This window comes from Oncorhynchus gorbuscha, linkage group LG13 (genome assembly GCF_021184085.1).
Source record: "Oncorhynchus gorbuscha isolate QuinsamMale2020 ecotype Even-year linkage group LG13, OgorEven_v1.0, whole genome shotgun sequence".
Classification (NCBI taxonomy): Eukaryota; Metazoa; Chordata; class Actinopteri; order Salmoniformes; family Salmonidae; genus Oncorhynchus; species Oncorhynchus gorbuscha.
In genome coordinates, this window is record NC_060185.1 from 93378635 (window position 1) to 93394108 (window position 15474).

At 41.1% G+C, this 15474-nt stretch overlaps 4 protein-coding genes across 5 annotated transcripts; 3 read left to right on the forward strand and 1 right to left on the reverse strand.

The window, feature by feature from the left end:
- Positions 1-553: 553 nt before the first annotated feature.
- LOC123993732 (polyadenylate-binding protein-interacting protein 2-like) lies at positions 554-2534 on the reverse strand. Its single transcript, XM_046296166.1, has 3 exons — positions 2452-2534; positions 2119-2295; positions 554-1330 (listed from the first exon to the last, which is right to left on the reverse strand). Exons 1-3 carry the CDS (start codon positions 2506-2508, stop codon positions 1274-1276), a joined length of 291 nt encoding a protein of 96 aa, XP_046152122.1. The 5' UTR covers positions 2509-2534; the 3' UTR covers positions 554-1273.
- Positions 2535-4837: 2303 nt separating this feature from the next.
- Positions 4838-5998, forward strand: LOC123992399 (matrin-3-like). Its single transcript, XM_046293540.1, has 2 exons — positions 4838-4933; positions 5458-5998. The coding sequence occupies exon 2, from the start codon at positions 5483-5485 to the stop codon at positions 5996-5998; it is 516 nt and encodes a 171-aa protein (XP_046149496.1). The 5' UTR covers positions 4838-4933; positions 5458-5482.
- LOC123993731 (matrin-3-like) lies at positions 5958-10855 on the forward strand. Of its 2 annotated transcripts, none has more exons than XM_046296164.1 (10): positions 5958-6464; positions 6903-6964; positions 7210-7248; positions 7320-7414; positions 9331-9389; positions 9465-9581; positions 9822-9953; positions 10157-10282; positions 10358-10482; positions 10690-10855. In XM_046296164.1, the coding sequence occupies exons 1-10, from the start codon at positions 6108-6110 to the stop codon at positions 10838-10840; spliced, it is 1263 nt and encodes a 420-aa protein (XP_046152120.1). In that variant the 5' UTR covers positions 5958-6107; the 3' UTR covers positions 10841-10855. The 2 variants fall into 2 exon arrangements, with proteins under 2 accessions (XP_046152120.1, XP_046152121.1); XM_046296165.1 differs by having other exon boundaries at positions 7338-7414.
- Positions 10856-11047: 192 nt separating this feature from the next.
- On the forward strand, positions 11048-15272 carry LOC123992401 (matrin-3-like). Its single transcript, XM_046293541.1, has 9 exons — positions 11048-11449; positions 11633-11854; positions 12214-12289; positions 12410-12453; positions 12690-12833; positions 12954-13084; positions 13300-13706; positions 14439-14560; positions 14858-15272. The coding sequence occupies exons 1-9, from the start codon at positions 11048-11050 to the stop codon at positions 14888-14890; spliced, it is 1581 nt and encodes a 526-aa protein (XP_046149497.1). The 3' UTR covers positions 14891-15272.
- The last annotated feature ends 202 nt before the right edge of the window (positions 15273-15474 follow it).

A 15474-nucleotide genomic window follows, 5' to 3' on the forward strand; every position in this document is an offset into this window, starting at 1 on the left:
GACTTTAGCTGATTCCTTGTAGGTGTGACATGCTGGCGATAACCAGCAGGCCTAGCCGAACCGTCATGCAGATCTAGCTAACGTCACTGGCAAATGCTGGCTGAACGTTAGTTAGTTCTGACATGGAGCCAAACCATAGGCCTGAAAGGGTTGCTCATGCAAGTGATAAAAATGACATAGATAGATATGGTAGACCATCGAAATACCAAAAAGTTATAAATAGCATAAATTTACAAAAACGAAACTGACACTGGCTGAACTAGCAAAGCTAACGTTGACGTAAGCAAGCTAACTTCCTCTCGCGTTAGCTCGATAACTAGCCATCAAACAAACCAGCAATTTTTTGAAAGATGAAGATAATTAGTGAATAGATATAAAGACTTGACATAAATATCGGTATGCAACTTTTGGTCATTGTGTCTTACCGTAACCTGTAGCTAGCGCGCTTCACAGGCGTCTAAACCGGAACCGGAAGTGAAAGGTAAACGACAATATTTTTGTACAAAGTCGATTGCGGTTTGTTTACTATATGAAAACAGGGTATTCAAGAGTATACATTTATGAGGCACCCATGTTTATTTTTTGGTGAAATCACAAATATAGAGTCCATCAATATTTATTTTCAAATACTTTAAGAAAAAATATATATATGTTTTTTTGTTGTATATTTGTGCAATACTTTTGGTACATTTTTATACAGCAGTTTTCCATTTTATGTGCATTTAAAAAAAATCTGAAGTCAACATCTGCATGGCAGTAGGATATCAAGCACCTGGACGATAATGGCAGGAAGTAGAGGAGCAATGAAAATAAAAGACTCCTTAACAGCTTTCACCCACAAGCCATAAGACTGCTGAACAATACATCAAATGGCCACACGGACTATTTAGAATCTGCATTTCAATAAAAGGAATTCATAATGCAAACCAAGATCTAATGAAAAATGTCTTTTGATTTTTAAATGAACCACTAATTTTGATTGAACAGAAAATTATTATTTGATGGGGCAGGTATGTTAGAACTACATAGGCCTATATTATTCAAAAAGGAAATAAAAGTACATGGTCTTCTGGCTCCTACCCTGTTTTTACATGCAGAAGAGTTACAAAAAACATATGATTTATATACACAACATTATTCAAAACGTTAAACATGCAGGGCTAGCTGGAAAACTTTGGCAACACATTAAGTGCAACAGATTAACAAAACTCAAACAGATCTTCCTACGCCGGCTTCAGTGTGGACAGATGACTTCTTCATCAGAGGACTAGTCTCAGTGCTTCAATCCTGGTACGAATTCTTGTGCTTCAGGGTTCAAATTGCTGTTAATCTAAAGAGAAAAAAAAAACATGAGGGAAAATGTAATCAAAGCTTACAGAGATTATTCAAACCAAACAAATGGAGATGTCATAGGCCGACTATTTGTACAGTATGTTCCAGCCTGAGCCATCTTGACAAAAATCACACTTTATACTTATGCTAAAATGTTTATTCTATTCTACTGAGCCATTTACTTTCTGTTCGTATTCTTATCTTTTATTATTTCTTATTGTTGGTGCATTGTCGACAAGGAACCTGCAAGTAAGCATTTCATTGGACGGTGTATCCCTTGTGTATCCCGTACATACGACTAATAAAACTTGAAACTAGAACAAGATAGCACATATATATATCTGGGACCTAGGCTAGCCTCAGTCTGTATTACATCCGGCCGTGATTGGGAGTCCCTACAGGGCGGCCACAATCGGCCCAGTGTCATCCGGGTTTGGCCGGGATAGGCCGTCATTGTAAATAAGAATTTGTTCTTAACTGACTTGCCTAGTTAAATAAAGGTTAAAAAAAATATATATATATATATATTTTTTTTTTTAAAGCCTCAGAAACACAGGCTTTTCACCAGTTGATGAGAACAGATTTGGAAGGATGGCCACACGAAACTAGCCTGGCGAGCCGATTGATCCTGCACGCTTACATGAATGGTTCCCTACACGCAGTGGTAATCAGTCTGGTATTTACGAGGCTAACGCGAAACTAGGACTAGGCCAACTAAAATGGCTACTTTCCTCAGACTTAACTTTCATAAAATCTGGACAAACAAAACCACTCTGAAACATTTACCGCCAGGCTGTGTACGATGCCTGTGTCACTGAGGACCAGTAGGTTTAGTTGGTCCTGGAGCTGACCGAGGGTTGGAGGGAGATCTCTGGCTGGGATGAACCATTCGTTCTCCTCTTCCTCTAACATCTCCTGGAAACACTGCTCAATGAACTCCTCCTCCCACAGCTCCTCCTCAACCTGGGGGAAAAGCATAAAAAAATACTTTAGACACCCAACTCTTCGTAACACTATAAATTAAATAAATAACGATACATTAGCATTACAAAAATAGGTATTTATTTGTGTGTGGTGTAGGCATGAAAAATGACATCAACTAGCTACCTAATCTAGTACCTGATCAATAGGCAGAATAAGTAGAGTACCATTGAGCGATTTGCTAAATGGTAGCATGGTTTGCTATTGAATGAGCGATGGCTAAATTAGCATGGTATTGAATGAGCGATGGCTAAATGGTAGCATGGTTGGCTAGTGAATGAGCGATGGTTAAATGGTAGTATGGTTGGCTAGTGAATGAGCGATGGTTAAATGGTATAATGGTTGGCATGGTTTGGCTAGCATGGTTGGCTAGTGAATGAGTGATGGCTAAATGGTAGCCTAATAATTATTGTGTAGCGAGAATTAGTGATGCACCGATATTACATTTTTGGCTGATATCTGATATTTTTCTTGCCAACAAAAAAACGATACAGATAACCCATATTTAACATTTTAGCGACCTTTTAAAACCTCTTAGGGAAGTTGCGAATTTTCGCAGCTTTTTGTTAAAAATCGCGCAACATTTCAGCACCCTGCTATTCATGCCAGGAATATAGTATATGCATATTATTAGTATGTGTGGATAGAAAACACTCAGACGTTTCTAAAACTGGTTAAATCACGGCTGTGACTATAACAGAACGTGCGTTTCATCGAAAAGTGCAGGAAAATCTGATCACTGAAAATGGAAAAAAATATCCATGCGCCACTTCCAAGAATTGTTAAAGGTGAATCAGATTAAATGAGGACGAGGTTGCAATACCTACAGCTTTCACACGATGTCAACAGTCTTGTCATTTGCCTACGATTTGTTTCTTGGTCAAACAAAGAAGAGACAAGCCATTTCTTCAGGTATCCGACCGGATATTTTGTTTGAGATTTATTGGGACATGATTTTCAGACGGACACCTATAGAATTGACATCGCCTCGTGATCAATTTTAGCGCTTATTAACGTGTACTAATACCTAAAGTTGCATTACAAAAGTATTTTGAAGTGTTTTGTGAAAGTTTATCGTCGACTTTTTTAATTTTAAAAAATGACGTTACGTTAGAAAACGCAATTTTTTTCCGTTGTTCACACAATCAACTGGTGAAAAGCCTGTGTTTCTGAGGCTTTAAAAATATATATATATATATATATTTTTTTTTTACCTTTATTTAACTAGGCAAGTCAGTTAAGAACAAATTCTTATTTACAATGACGGCCTATCCCGGCCAAACCCGGATGACACTGGGCCGATTGTGGCCGCCCTGTAGGGACTCCCAATCACGGCCGGATGTAATACAGACTGAGGCTAGCCTAGGTCCCAGATATATATATGTGCTATCTTGTTCTAGTTTCAAGTTTTATTAGTCGTATGTACGGGATACACAAGGGATACACCGTCCAATGAAATGCTTACTTGCAGGTTCCTTGTCGACAATGCACCAACAATAAGAAATAATAAAAGATAAGAATACGAACAGAAAGTAAATGGCTCAGTAGAATAGAATAAACATTTTAGCATAAGTATAAAGTATGATTTTTGTCAAGATGGCTCAGGCTGGAACATACTGTACAAATAGTCGGCCTATGACATCTCCATTTGTTTGGTTTGAATAATCTCTGTAAGCTTTGATTACATTTTCCCTCATGTTTTTTTTCTCTTTAGATTAACAGCAATTTGAACCCTGAAGCACAAGAATTCGTACCAGGATTGAAGCACTGAGACTAGTCCTCTGATGAAGAAGTCATCTGTCCACACTGAAGCCGGCGTAGGAAGATCTGTTTGAGTTTTGTTAATCTGTTGCACTTAATGTGTTGCCAAAGTTTTCCAGCTAGCCCTGCATGTTTAACGTTTTGAATAATGTTGTGTATATAAATCATATGTTTTTTGTAACTCTTCTGCATGTAAAAACAGGGTAGGAGCCAGAAGACCATGTACTTTTATTTCCTTTTTGAATAATATAGGCCTATGTAGTTCTAACATACCTGCCCCATCAAATAATAATTTTCTGTTCAATCAAAATTAGTGGTTCATTTAAAAATCAAAAGACATTTTTCATTAGATCTTGGTTTGAATTATGAATTCCTTTTATTGAAATGCAGATTCTAAATAGTCTGTGTGGCCATTTGATTTATTGTTCAGCAGTCTTATGGCTTGTGGGTGAAAGCTGTTAAGGAGTCTTTTATTTTCATTGCTCCTCTACTTCCTGCCATTATCGTCCAGGTGCTTGATATCCTACTGCCATGCAGATGTTGACTTTAGATTTTTTTTTAAATGCACATAAAATGGAAAACTGCTGTATAAAAATGTACCAAAAGTATTGCACAAATATACAACAAAAAAACATATATATATTTTTTCTTAAAGTATTTGAAAATAAATATTGATGGACTCTATATTTGTGATTTCACCAAAAAATAAACATGGGTGCCTCATAAATGTATACTTTTGAATACCCTGTTTTCATATAGTAAACAAACCGCAATCGACTTTGTACAAAAATATTGTCGTTTACCTTTCACTTCCGGTTCCGGTTTAGACGCCTGTGAAGTGCGCTAGCTACAGGTTACGGTAAGACACAATGACCAAAAGTTGCATACCGATATTTATGTCAAGTCTTTATATCTATTCACTAATTATCTTCATCTTTCAAAAAATTGCTGGTTTGTTTGATGGCTAGTTATCGAGCTAACGCGAGAGGAAGTTAGCTTGCTTACGTCAACGTTAGCTTTGCTAGTTCAGCCAGTGTCAGTTTCGTTTTTGTAAATTTATGCTATTTATAACTTTTTGGTATTTCGATGGTCTACCATATCTATCTATGTCATTTTTATCACTTGCATGAGCAACCCTTTCAGGCCTATGGTTTGGCTCCATGTCAGAACTAACTAACGTTCAGCCAGCATTTGCCAGTGACGTTAGCTAGATCTGCATGACGGTTCGGGCTAGGCCTGCTGGTTATCGCCAGCATGTCACACCTACAAGGAATCAGCTAAAGTCAAGATAGGTCCCGCCCCCAAGTTTCCTGATATTAAATCCATATTCCCCTAGATTGCTTCTTTGATCCCTCATCTCTTCACTGGCAACTTTCTCTACAGAGATTCGATACGTTTACGTTCCAGCATGTCTCACAACTACTCCTACAGACGACCACCACCAGCTAAAGATCTAAGAGCCAGCGCTTTCGACTCTCCAGATCACCTGCACCCTGGAGACCACAGTCACAATGTTTACAGATCGTCCCAGGAGGCTCCGTCTCATTCCACAATACCATCCTACCCATCCTCCTCATCCAGAGCCTCTGCTGCCACCGAGTCCCCTTACTCCTTCTCACTAAGCCAGTCAGACCCTTACTCCTCCCTAAGCCGGTCAGACCCTTACTCTTCCTCTCTAAGCCGGTCAGATCAAACTCTGACCCTCCTGAGCAGCTGTGGGCTTGAGCCCAAAGACTTGTCTCTACTAGCCGAGATGCCTGAGGAGCTCATCACTGTGGAGAACCTACCACGTCTGCTCCTGGAGATCAGAAAGAAGAGGGCGACACAGCAGCCACCATATCCAGCTATGACCTCTTACCCCCTGCTGCCACATCTCGCCCCCCACTGCTACCCCTCCTCCAGGCCGTGCGTGGGAGCAGCCTGACCAGAGTCGTTCTCAGCCATTAGACTACCCCCACCCCGCTCTTCCGCCTTCCCAACTCCTTCCCACAGAACAGGCTGAGCCCTGGCAACTAGATCGTCATGGCAACCCGATGCAGTACACACGCTCTCGCCTGGAACCTGTGCCTGTCCGAGTTGTGGACTACCACTATGGTAAAGAAACTCCCAGAAGTTACCAAACTCCTAGGTCCACTTACAACACGGCCCAAGGAGGAAGCAGCAACACCTGGAAACCCCCCAACTCATCCCAACCAGCAGTAGATTACAGGTACCCACCACCTACAGACTACAGACCACGCCCAGACCAAGATGTCCCAGTTGTCACAATCAAGATGGCCACCTCTGGCAAAACTCCCACCAAGAAGGCTGCTCTTGACTTCCACGGAGAAATCCCCCAAACGTTTCCTTATTCGTGCTCTCTCTGCGATATTACTGTGCTCTCTGAAAAGGTAAGTAGCTTACTCCTCTTATTTCTGTTGAATCTGCATTATTACATTTACATTTAAGTCATTTAGCAGACGCTCTTATCCAGAGCGACTTACAAATTGGTGCATTCACCTTATGACATCCAGTGGAACAGCCACTTTACAATAGTGCATCTAAATCTTTTAAGAGGGGGGTGAGAAGGATTACTTTATCCTATCCTAGGTATTCCTTAAAGAGGTGGGGTTTCAGGTGTCTCCGGAAGGCCACACACACATTATCTGGGTCTCAGGTAGGTTCATGTGTGTGTGAAAGGGTCAAAAGTGTATGAATCTTAAGCCTATTTGTGCCACTAATAATATACAGTTACTGCTACGTATGTTAGAAGACAGCCTATGCATTATCTTAAATATGAACAATCAGTGAGATTTTTTGTTGTTGTGTCCTTTTTGTTGTTGTTGCAGTTCTGGTTCACACACGTCAATGGAACTCAACATGCAGACGGACAGCTCACACTTCTTCAAATGTGAGTAATCACATACTCAATGTGTTTTCCAGTTCTCCACTCAACAGCATGACACAAGCATTTTGCTATATCTGCTAAATATGTGTATGTGACCAATACATTTGATGACGTTTCAAACTCTTACTGTCATTATTGATATTGTAATAGGCCTAGCTTAAATCCATTTAAGTTCCTAAGTTGTCCAGCTTTTTAAAAATATATTTTTTAAATCATTCTATCTCTTCGTCTTGGGCCTATGTTTTTAGGTATCCTGAATGGGATTGCCGGATGCAGACCGCCAGAAGGTAAGAGCATATCTCTCTGTCTGGGTGTGTGTGTGGGCTTGGTATTAATGTAGAATCGATCCTAACTACAGGCCTTTCAATCCCTTCAGTGGTGACGACCACACAGACAGACCAAGGGTTGAAGAGAAGACTGCTGGACCTTCCCATAGGTCTATTAACTACTTAGGTAAACTAACTGCATTAGCTTGCCTATACATAATACAGTGCCTTCAGAAAGTATTCATACCCCTTGACTTATTCTACATTTTGTTGTGTTACAGCCTGAATTCAAAATGGATTAAATATATTTTGTTCTCTCTCGCCCATCTACACACAGTACCCCATAGTGACGAAGTAAAAACATGTTTTTTGAAATTGTTGCAAATGTATTGAAAATGAAATACATAAGTATTCACACCCCTGAGTCAATGCATGTTAGAATCACATTTGTCAGTGATTACAGCTGTTAGTCTTTCTGGGTAAGTCTCGAGGAGCTTAGCACACCTGAATTGTACACTATTTGCACATTATTATATTTTTAAATTCTTCATTCTCTGTCAAGTTGGTTGTTGATCATTGCAAAACAGCCATTTAAGTTTTGCCATAGATTTTCAAGCTGATTTAAGTAAACTATAACTGGGCCACTCAGGAACATTCAATGTCATCTTGGTAAGCAACTCCAGTGTATATTTGGCCTTGAGTTGTAGGTTATTGTCTTCTGAAAGGTGAACCAGGTTTTCCTATAGGATTTTGCCTGTGCTTTGCTATATTCTGTTTCTTTTTATCCTAAAAAACTCCCTAGTACTTGTCGATGACGAACATACCCATAACATGATGCAGCCACCACCATGCTTGAAATTATTAAGAGTGTTACTCAGTGAGGTCTTGTGTTCAGGACATAAAGTTATTTTTTTGTAGAGGGGTTGGGTTAAATGCGGAAGACACATTTCAGTTGAAGGCATTCAGTTGTACAACTGACTAGGTATCCCCTTTAGTATTGTGGCTTAACTACAATGTTGTTGATCCTTAGTTTTCTCCTGTTACAGCCATTAAACTCTGTAACTGTTTTAAAGTTACCATTCTCCTCATGGTGAAATCCCTGAGTGGTTTCCTTCCTCTACGGAAACTGAGTTAGGAAGGACACCTGTAACTTTGTAGTGGCTAGGTGTATTGATGGATACACCATCCAAAGTGTAATTAATAACTTCTCCATGCATGCTCAAAGCGATATTCAATGTCTGCTTTATTTTATATTTACCCATCTACCAATACGTGCCCTTCTTTGCGAGGCATTAGAAAACCTCCCTGGTCTTTGTGGTTGAATCTGTGTTTGAAATTCACTGCTCAACTGAGAGACCTTACAGATCATTTTGTGTGTAGGGTACAGAGATGAGGTAGTCATTCAAAAATCATATTAAACGCTACTATTGGACACAGAATGAGTCCTTGCAACTTGTGACTTATAAAATACATTTTTAATCCTGAACTTATTTAGGCTTGCCGTAACAAAGTGGTTGAATACATATTGGCATTTCAGCTTTTCATTAATTTGTTAACATTTCTCAGAACATAATAGAGGCCAGTGACACAAAATCTAATTTTAATCCATTTTATCTTCAGGCTGAAACACAACAATGTGGAATAAGTCAAGGGGTGTGAATACTTCCTGTATATACCATTTTATCAGACACTTTTATCAAGCATTTGGAATTTTAGATTAATTTTTTTAAATGTATCTTTATTTAACGAGGCAAATCAGTTAAGAACAAATTCTTATTTTACAATGACAACCTCAGAACAGTGGGTTAACTGGTAAAGGAACAGTGGGTTAACTGCAGTGGGTTAACTGGTAAAGGAACTTGTTCAGTGGTGTTCAGTGGGCAGAACGACAGATTTTTACCTTGTCAGCTCTGGCATTCGATCTTGCAACCTTTCGGTTACTAGTCCCAACGCTCTAACCACTAGGTTACCGCCCCACAACTCTGGTGTTGGTAGCGTCATGCTCTACAAACTGAGCCACACAGGACCATTTGCCTTGCTGGTATATGTCTGATTTATCCATGTAACATATTAACGTAACATACCTTTTATATTGTCCTGTAGGTAAACCGTCAAGTAGAGGCTCTAGAAAAAACGTAGACACTAAGACAAAGGTTACAAAGGTATTGTTGTTCTTCTGGTTTATTACTATCTAGGTCCCCCCCCCATTGTCTGTTTACTTTGCCTTGATTTTCCAGGGGAGTGGCAAAGTGGTTTGTGCTAAATTTACCGCCCGGTGTCTCAACGAAGATGGTTTGAAGGACCTGATTAAACCGTTTGGGGAAGTTGTGAAAGTCATCATGTTCCCCGCTTTGGTAAGAAGACTAGGAGCTTTATTCATCCTGCCATCTATTAAAATACCTAATATATGTGTTTTCAATTCCTCTGAAATGGGTCAAAAGTCTTGCAGTGACTGAATAATAATTGAGAAAATCTTATCGTCATCATGTTGTAAGTATAGAAGTAGAATCGACCACCCATCCCATGGCCTCATTGACTCCAATAGGGATATCCATTCTAGTAATAATGTTTTTACGGTTCTTGTAACGCTGCAGCTTCAGGCGTTTGTGGAGATGGGCTCAACTGACCAGGCCGCCGATATTGTGACATACTACCTCAGTAACCCAGTGATGGTGAAAGGAGGACAAGTCACCTTCTCTGTCTCGTCAACATTTAATTTCCTACAGGTACATTTTTACAAGATGAATTGACACCATTTTTTTGTTTACATTTGTTTGAAAGGGTAATTGAGGATTTTTCCTAAAACAACCACACACACAACACACACACACACACACACACAACCACACACACACAACCACACACACACACAACCACACACACACAGTATTATTCATTGAGTTAAATAAATCAATTTACGTCCGTATAGAGTTCCCGGGTGTTGAGTTTTTCCCCGGTGCCTCCTGGTAAAGAGTCCGCCGCGTGGAAGAGAGAGTTACTGGCCGTCGCTGAAGGATTTGGACCTGTGGAGCACTCTCTATTCTTACCTACGCAGGTATTATACAGCATTTGGGGGGGGTCTTTGTTATAGTATACTACAATTTGCTTACAGTGTATTCTGTCCTCTTAGGCATTTGTGGAAATGACTAATGCACTGGATGCACAGAAGCTGGTTGGACACCATACATCCAAACACCTGAAAATAGATGAGATACATATTAAAGTGGCCTTCTCATCAGAGTATAATACACTTCGGTAAGTTGATGCGCCCCCTGTTGTGCCATTACCTTTTGTTTTGCATGCGAACATGCATTGATCATGGCTTCTGAGTTCAGACCGTCAGAACAGTGTCCCTGTTATAACCACTGTGTTAAAGGAGAAATAGTTCATTTTAAAAGCTAGAAAACATGGAAATAAAAGTGTTGTCTGTAAACCTTTTTTTTTTTTCATCACATCATGCAGGACCATGTCTGAGAGGAAGTCTTCAGACAGGAGCAGGAAGTCTGAAGACAGATCGAAGAGAAAGAGAACCCCAAGCCCCAGAAGGCGGTCCCTCAGCCCCAGGAGAGATTCCCCAATCTCCTCAAAGAGGAGGAGGAGTAGAGAGGGATAGCGACCGTCACAAAGAACGGGCGAAATCAAACTGTGGGGGTAAAAACAGGCCAAAGTCCCCCAGCAAACAGAGCTCCAGTCGGTCCCCAGAAGCCTTCGCTCCCATACTAAAGAGCGGGTGTCCAGTGAGAAGGTATCCCCCATTTCCTCATCCACTCGCTCACAACCTCCCACCAAGAATAAGACCCCATCCCAGTCCTCCACTGTGATGGAGAAGTCCAAAAAGGCTGTCGACACGATTGACCAGAGCAAGCAAGAAACTGCGACCCACGACAGCCAGGAGGATGGAGCCATGGAGGCCTGTGATATGGACAGTGACATCGAGGGGATGGCCGTGTATGGGGAGGATGGGGAGGAGAACTCTGACATGGGAGAGGTGGGGGAGGGAGAGGAACGAGAGGAACTGCAGGAGAGTGCTGAGGACTTAATCCAGGAGTTTAAAGACCTATGTGAGCCCAGGCAGAAAGCAACTTCTGGGACTGTAGATGATGCTCCTACAGAAGAGCTCTCAGCGACCGGGTCAGAACAGGGGAAAGAGCTCTCAGCGACCGGGTCAGAACATGGGAAAGAGCTCTCAGCGACCGGGTCAGAACAGGGGAAAGAGCTCTCGGCTACCGGGTCAGAACAGGGGAAAGAGCTCTCAGCTACCGGGTCAGAACAGGGGAAAGAGTTCTCAGCTACCGGGTCAGAACAGGGGAAAGAGCTCTCGGCTACCGGGTCAGAACAGGGGAAAGAGTTCTCGGCTACCGGGTCAGAACAGGGGAAAGAGCTCTCAGCGACCGGGTCAGAACAGGGGAAAGAGTTCTCAGCGACCGGGTCAGAACAGGGGAAAGAGCTCTCAGCGACCGGGTCAGAACAGGGGAAAGAGCTCTCAGCGACCGGGTCAGAACAGGGGAAAGAGCTCTCAGCGACCGGGTCAGAACAGGGGAAAGAGCTCTCAGCGACCGGGTCAGAACAGGGGAAAGAGATGGATGGTGAGGACCAGAAAGGAGATATTTCATACGTTGATGATGAGGTAAAGTATATGCCGGTCTTTAACATGTAGTTCAGCTATACATAATCTGTCAGGTCTTTAACATGTAGTTCAGCTATACATAATCTGTCAGGTCTTTAACATGTAGTCATCTATACATAATCTGTCAGGTCTTTAACATGTAGTTCATCTATACATAATCTGTCAGGTCTTTAACATGTAGTTCATCTATACATAATCTGTCAGGTCTTTAACATGTAGTTCGTCTATTTAATGAGTCAAATTGAAAAAAAGACAAGTAACATAGTTCCAAAAGTGCAAAATACAAGGTGCCATGTTTAATACGTGTTGTGTGTTTCAGTAAATCCTAAATGTTATGTTTTGATGTTTGTTCCCCTCAGCCTGATTTCCCAGAGGACCTTGAGAATCTTATTACGTTGGATGAGCTGGAGGAGGATTCCTCGGGTGATAACCAAGGTGACTTATTACTCAACACCTAGCAACTCGACCATAGATTCCATTCAAACTTCAGCATTTTTAGAGAAAGAGTAACATTGTTATGAAGGTCATTGATTGTGTGTTTATCTTACATTGCAGATAACCAGTCAACAGATGAGATCAAGAGCAGATCCAAGAGCAAAGTGAGCAAATGTATATATCTTTGTTCACCATTGTTTCTGATGTGTTCTGTGAGTCAGTACTGGTCATCTGTTTAGAATTGTTCATTCAATCTTCTAACTGGGGAAGATTGGTTTTAAGCAATATATCAGTCTAACACCATATATACGATCTGGGTTGAGGGGTTCAATGCAGCTTTAGTTAACTATTGTCAATAAGGTTGTTACAACCACACCTGTAAAATATATTTTTATTTCAGCCCTCAGGACGTGATCAGACACCTGGTAGAGTGATCTACGTCAAAAACCTTCCCAGAGGCTTCTATACAGATAGTGACTTCCTGAAGATTGTTAAAGGCTTCGGGAGAGTGCATCGCTATTTCCTCCTTCGCAATGGTGAAGAGGTATGTTCCTCACAGAAGGAAATCTAAAATGGAGTCGATCCTCATGATGTACTACAAGTCTGATCACATTTGTTGTTTCAGTAACCCTGGTCTCTCTCTCCTCTCTCATCAATCTCTCAGGGCTTCATTGAGATGGAGAGGTCTTCTGATGTGACAAAGGCTTTAAGATCGCTGCGTTATGATGGCTGTAAATTATACGGCCAGAGGTTGATCGTCCTGCGGTCTCAGAAATACAAGAGACTAACAACAGGGTTGGTGTCTGCTCTGCTAAACAGACGTGTAACACACTCCGTCCCATCCCTTGTGGGAACCACTGATAATTGCTGCTTCTTTGTCTCTTCTGATAGAAAATATCCCCGTCTGATCATATTTTACGTGCAGTGATTTCTGCCTATCTATCTTAAGGTAAACGTTTCTAAACTTTATATAAGTCTGGACTTAAAAAGGAATTCTCTTATTTTGTCAGGTGGAAACCTGAATCTGATTCTAAAAGTGATCGGAAGAAGGATCACATGAGTACTAGAAGCAGTAGCAGGATAAGGAGTGGACGGACCAGCAGTCACTCAAAGTCAGCAGCTAAGGACGAGGAGACAAAAGAGAAGGACGAGGAGACAAAAGAGAAGACGGCACGACAAGTATGCTCCGAGCCAGCCCAACACTGTGACAAGGAGGACAGAGAAGCGTCTGAAGGGGATATTGACCAATCCTCCAACGGTGAAGACCAAAAGGATGCCCCTGTCCCTGCTGCTGAGGAAGAGAAGGCCTGTAGCAACGAGGATAATGCAGAAACCAAGATGGAGGATAATGTGGAAACAAGACCAGATTCCATAAAGACTGGTATGGAGTCATCGTTCCAGGCCAACAACCCAGTGGGTAAGTGTTTGGATGTGATTCATAGCCTCACTGCACTCATGGTAGCTTGGTCCCAGATCTGGTATCTCTTTCTATAGCCTGGTCTCAGATCTGTTCTCTTTCTATAGCCCGGTCCCAGATCTGTTGTCTCTTTCTATAGCCTGGTCTCAGATCTGTTACCTCTTTCTATAGCCCGGTCTCAGATCTGGTGTCTCTTTCTATAGCCTGGTCTCAGATCTGTTGTCTCTTTCTATAGCCTGGTCTCAGATCTGTTCTCTTTCTATAGCCCGGTCTCAGATCTGTTCTCTTTCTATAGCCTGGTCTCACATCTGTTACCTCTTTCTATAGCCTGGTCTCAGATCTGTTGTCTGTATCTATAGCCTGGTCTCAGATCTGTTGTCTGTATCTATAGCCTGGTCCCAGATCTGTTGACTCTTTCTATAGCCTGGTCTCATATCTGTTACCTCTTTCTATAGCCTGGTCTCAGATCTGTTTGTGCTCTTGTCAACTCCATGGCATGACAATTCTATAAGGAGTAGGCAAGAGAGCACAATAAGACTGGCACCCAAGGCTACTGTCATGTCTCCTTTCAAGAAAAATAACAAAAGTACCTTTTTAGACTTCATCACTTGAAACAACTATTTTAATTAGTTTGCTTTGAAAACACTACCAAGTTGTGCAGCAATGAACCGTAGTAAAGAGGCATTGTCTTTATGAAGTACAGTACTATGCTTTCTAATGTGTTTGTTACAGGAAGAGAATTCATTAAACCTGTCATTGGCTACTTCTGCAACCTGTGTCAAGTCATCTATGTCAATGAGGACGAAGCTAGGAACCAACACTGCAGCAGCCTCTGTCACTATCTGAAGTTTATGGTAAAGCACCCAGAATCCTGTTGAATCTCCTCAGAATCATCTCACTTGAGTTGTCTATGCTTCTTTACCATAAGTGTAGAAACAAGGGTTGGCCGACTGCTCTTTTATATAGTAACCCTATTACCAAATAATGTAAGTCACAGGTGCACAGGTTTGAGAAAGTAGGATCATGGAGGGGATAGATCGCGGATATCTATTCTTTACATTATTCAACCAACATTTCTGTGCAGTTATTTGCTGTGTACGTTACATGTTTACCTGGACGGTTACTGAGCTGTATGATTTGTTGTCTCACAGGAACATTCAGGTGATGACACAGCCTCTAGCTAAAAGATGTCCATCTCTGGAGGAAGTTGACAAGATGACAGTTTTAGGCCCAATTTAACAGGAAGTGTTCCGGAGGAGGGGGGAGAATCTGGATTTTTCTTTATATTGCACTCAAGAAGAACGGCACAGGTTTACCTCATCCATGAGGCTCTTTGTGAAACTCATCCTAGAACAATAAATGAGATTGCAGATTACGTTAATCTGAACAAATGTTCAGCACCTACCTAAATATATATATATTGTTATGTTTGTGTTAAAATAGCTCAGATCTACTTTCTGTAATGTGAATTGTTTGTTCGGTTTTCCTATGTAATTTGTTTTCAAGATTTGTGTTAAATTGAACTTCATTCTCTAAAAGATTGTTAATAAACATGCTTAATTATTGCATTTTTGTAATTTAACATTCTTCAAACAAGATAATATCACCGCCTTCTAGTTTGCTCTAGGTTCAGGATTATAACCAATGATGTATATAAACCCTGGATGACTGACGCTATGTATTGGCCAATGAAAGGCTTTGAAGCCAGTGGTCGGCCATATTGGCACTCCTCAGTAGGAGCAGTCCTCCATAGGAATGAATGCAATTC

What these genes read in the sequence shown, in the direction of transcription:
- LOC123993732 (XM_046296166.1), bottom strand. Translation starts at nt 2,508, where the DNA reads ATGCTACCATTTAGCAAATCGCTCAATGGTACTCTACTTATTCTGCCT. An exon ending in TTATTCTGCCTATTGATCAG is followed by an intron (nt 2,296 to 2,451) that starts GTACTAGATTAG and finishes CTTTTCCCCCAG; the next exon opens with GTTGAGGAGGAGCTGTGGGA. An exon ending in GCATCGTACACAGCCTGGCG is followed by an intron (nt 1,331 to 2,118) that starts GTAAATGTTTCA and finishes TTTTCTCTTTAG; the next exon opens with ATTAACAGCAATTTGAACCC.
- LOC123992399 (XM_046293540.1), top strand. Translation starts at nt 5,483, where the DNA reads ATGTCTCACAACTACTCCTACAGACGACCACCACCAGCTAAAGATCTA.
- LOC123993731 (XM_046296164.1), top strand. Translation starts at nt 6,108, where the DNA reads ATGCAGTACACACGCTCTCGCCTGGAACCTGTGCCTGTCCGAGTTGTG. An exon ending in TTACTGTGCTCTCTGAAAAG is followed by an intron (nt 6,465 to 6,902) that starts GTAAGTAGCTTA and finishes TTGTTGTTGCAG; the next exon opens with TTCTGGTTCACACACGTCAA. An exon ending in CTCTATTCTTACCTACGCAG is followed by an intron (nt 10,283 to 10,357) that starts GTATTATACAGC and finishes CTGTCCTCTTAG; the next exon opens with GCATTTGTGGAAATGACTAA.
- LOC123992401 (XM_046293541.1), top strand. Translation starts at nt 11,048, where the DNA reads ATGGAGAAGTCCAAAAAGGCTGTCGACACGATTGACCAGAGCAAGCAA. An exon ending in AACAGGGGAAAGAGCTCTCG is followed by an intron (nt 11,450 to 11,632) that starts GCTACCGGGTCA and finishes GGGTCAGAACAG; the next exon opens with GGGAAAGAGTTCTCAGCGAC. An exon ending in TCCTTCGCAATGGTGAAGAG is followed by an intron (nt 12,834 to 12,953) that starts GTATGTTCCTCA and finishes TCAATCTCTCAG; the next exon opens with GGCTTCATTGAGATGGAGAG.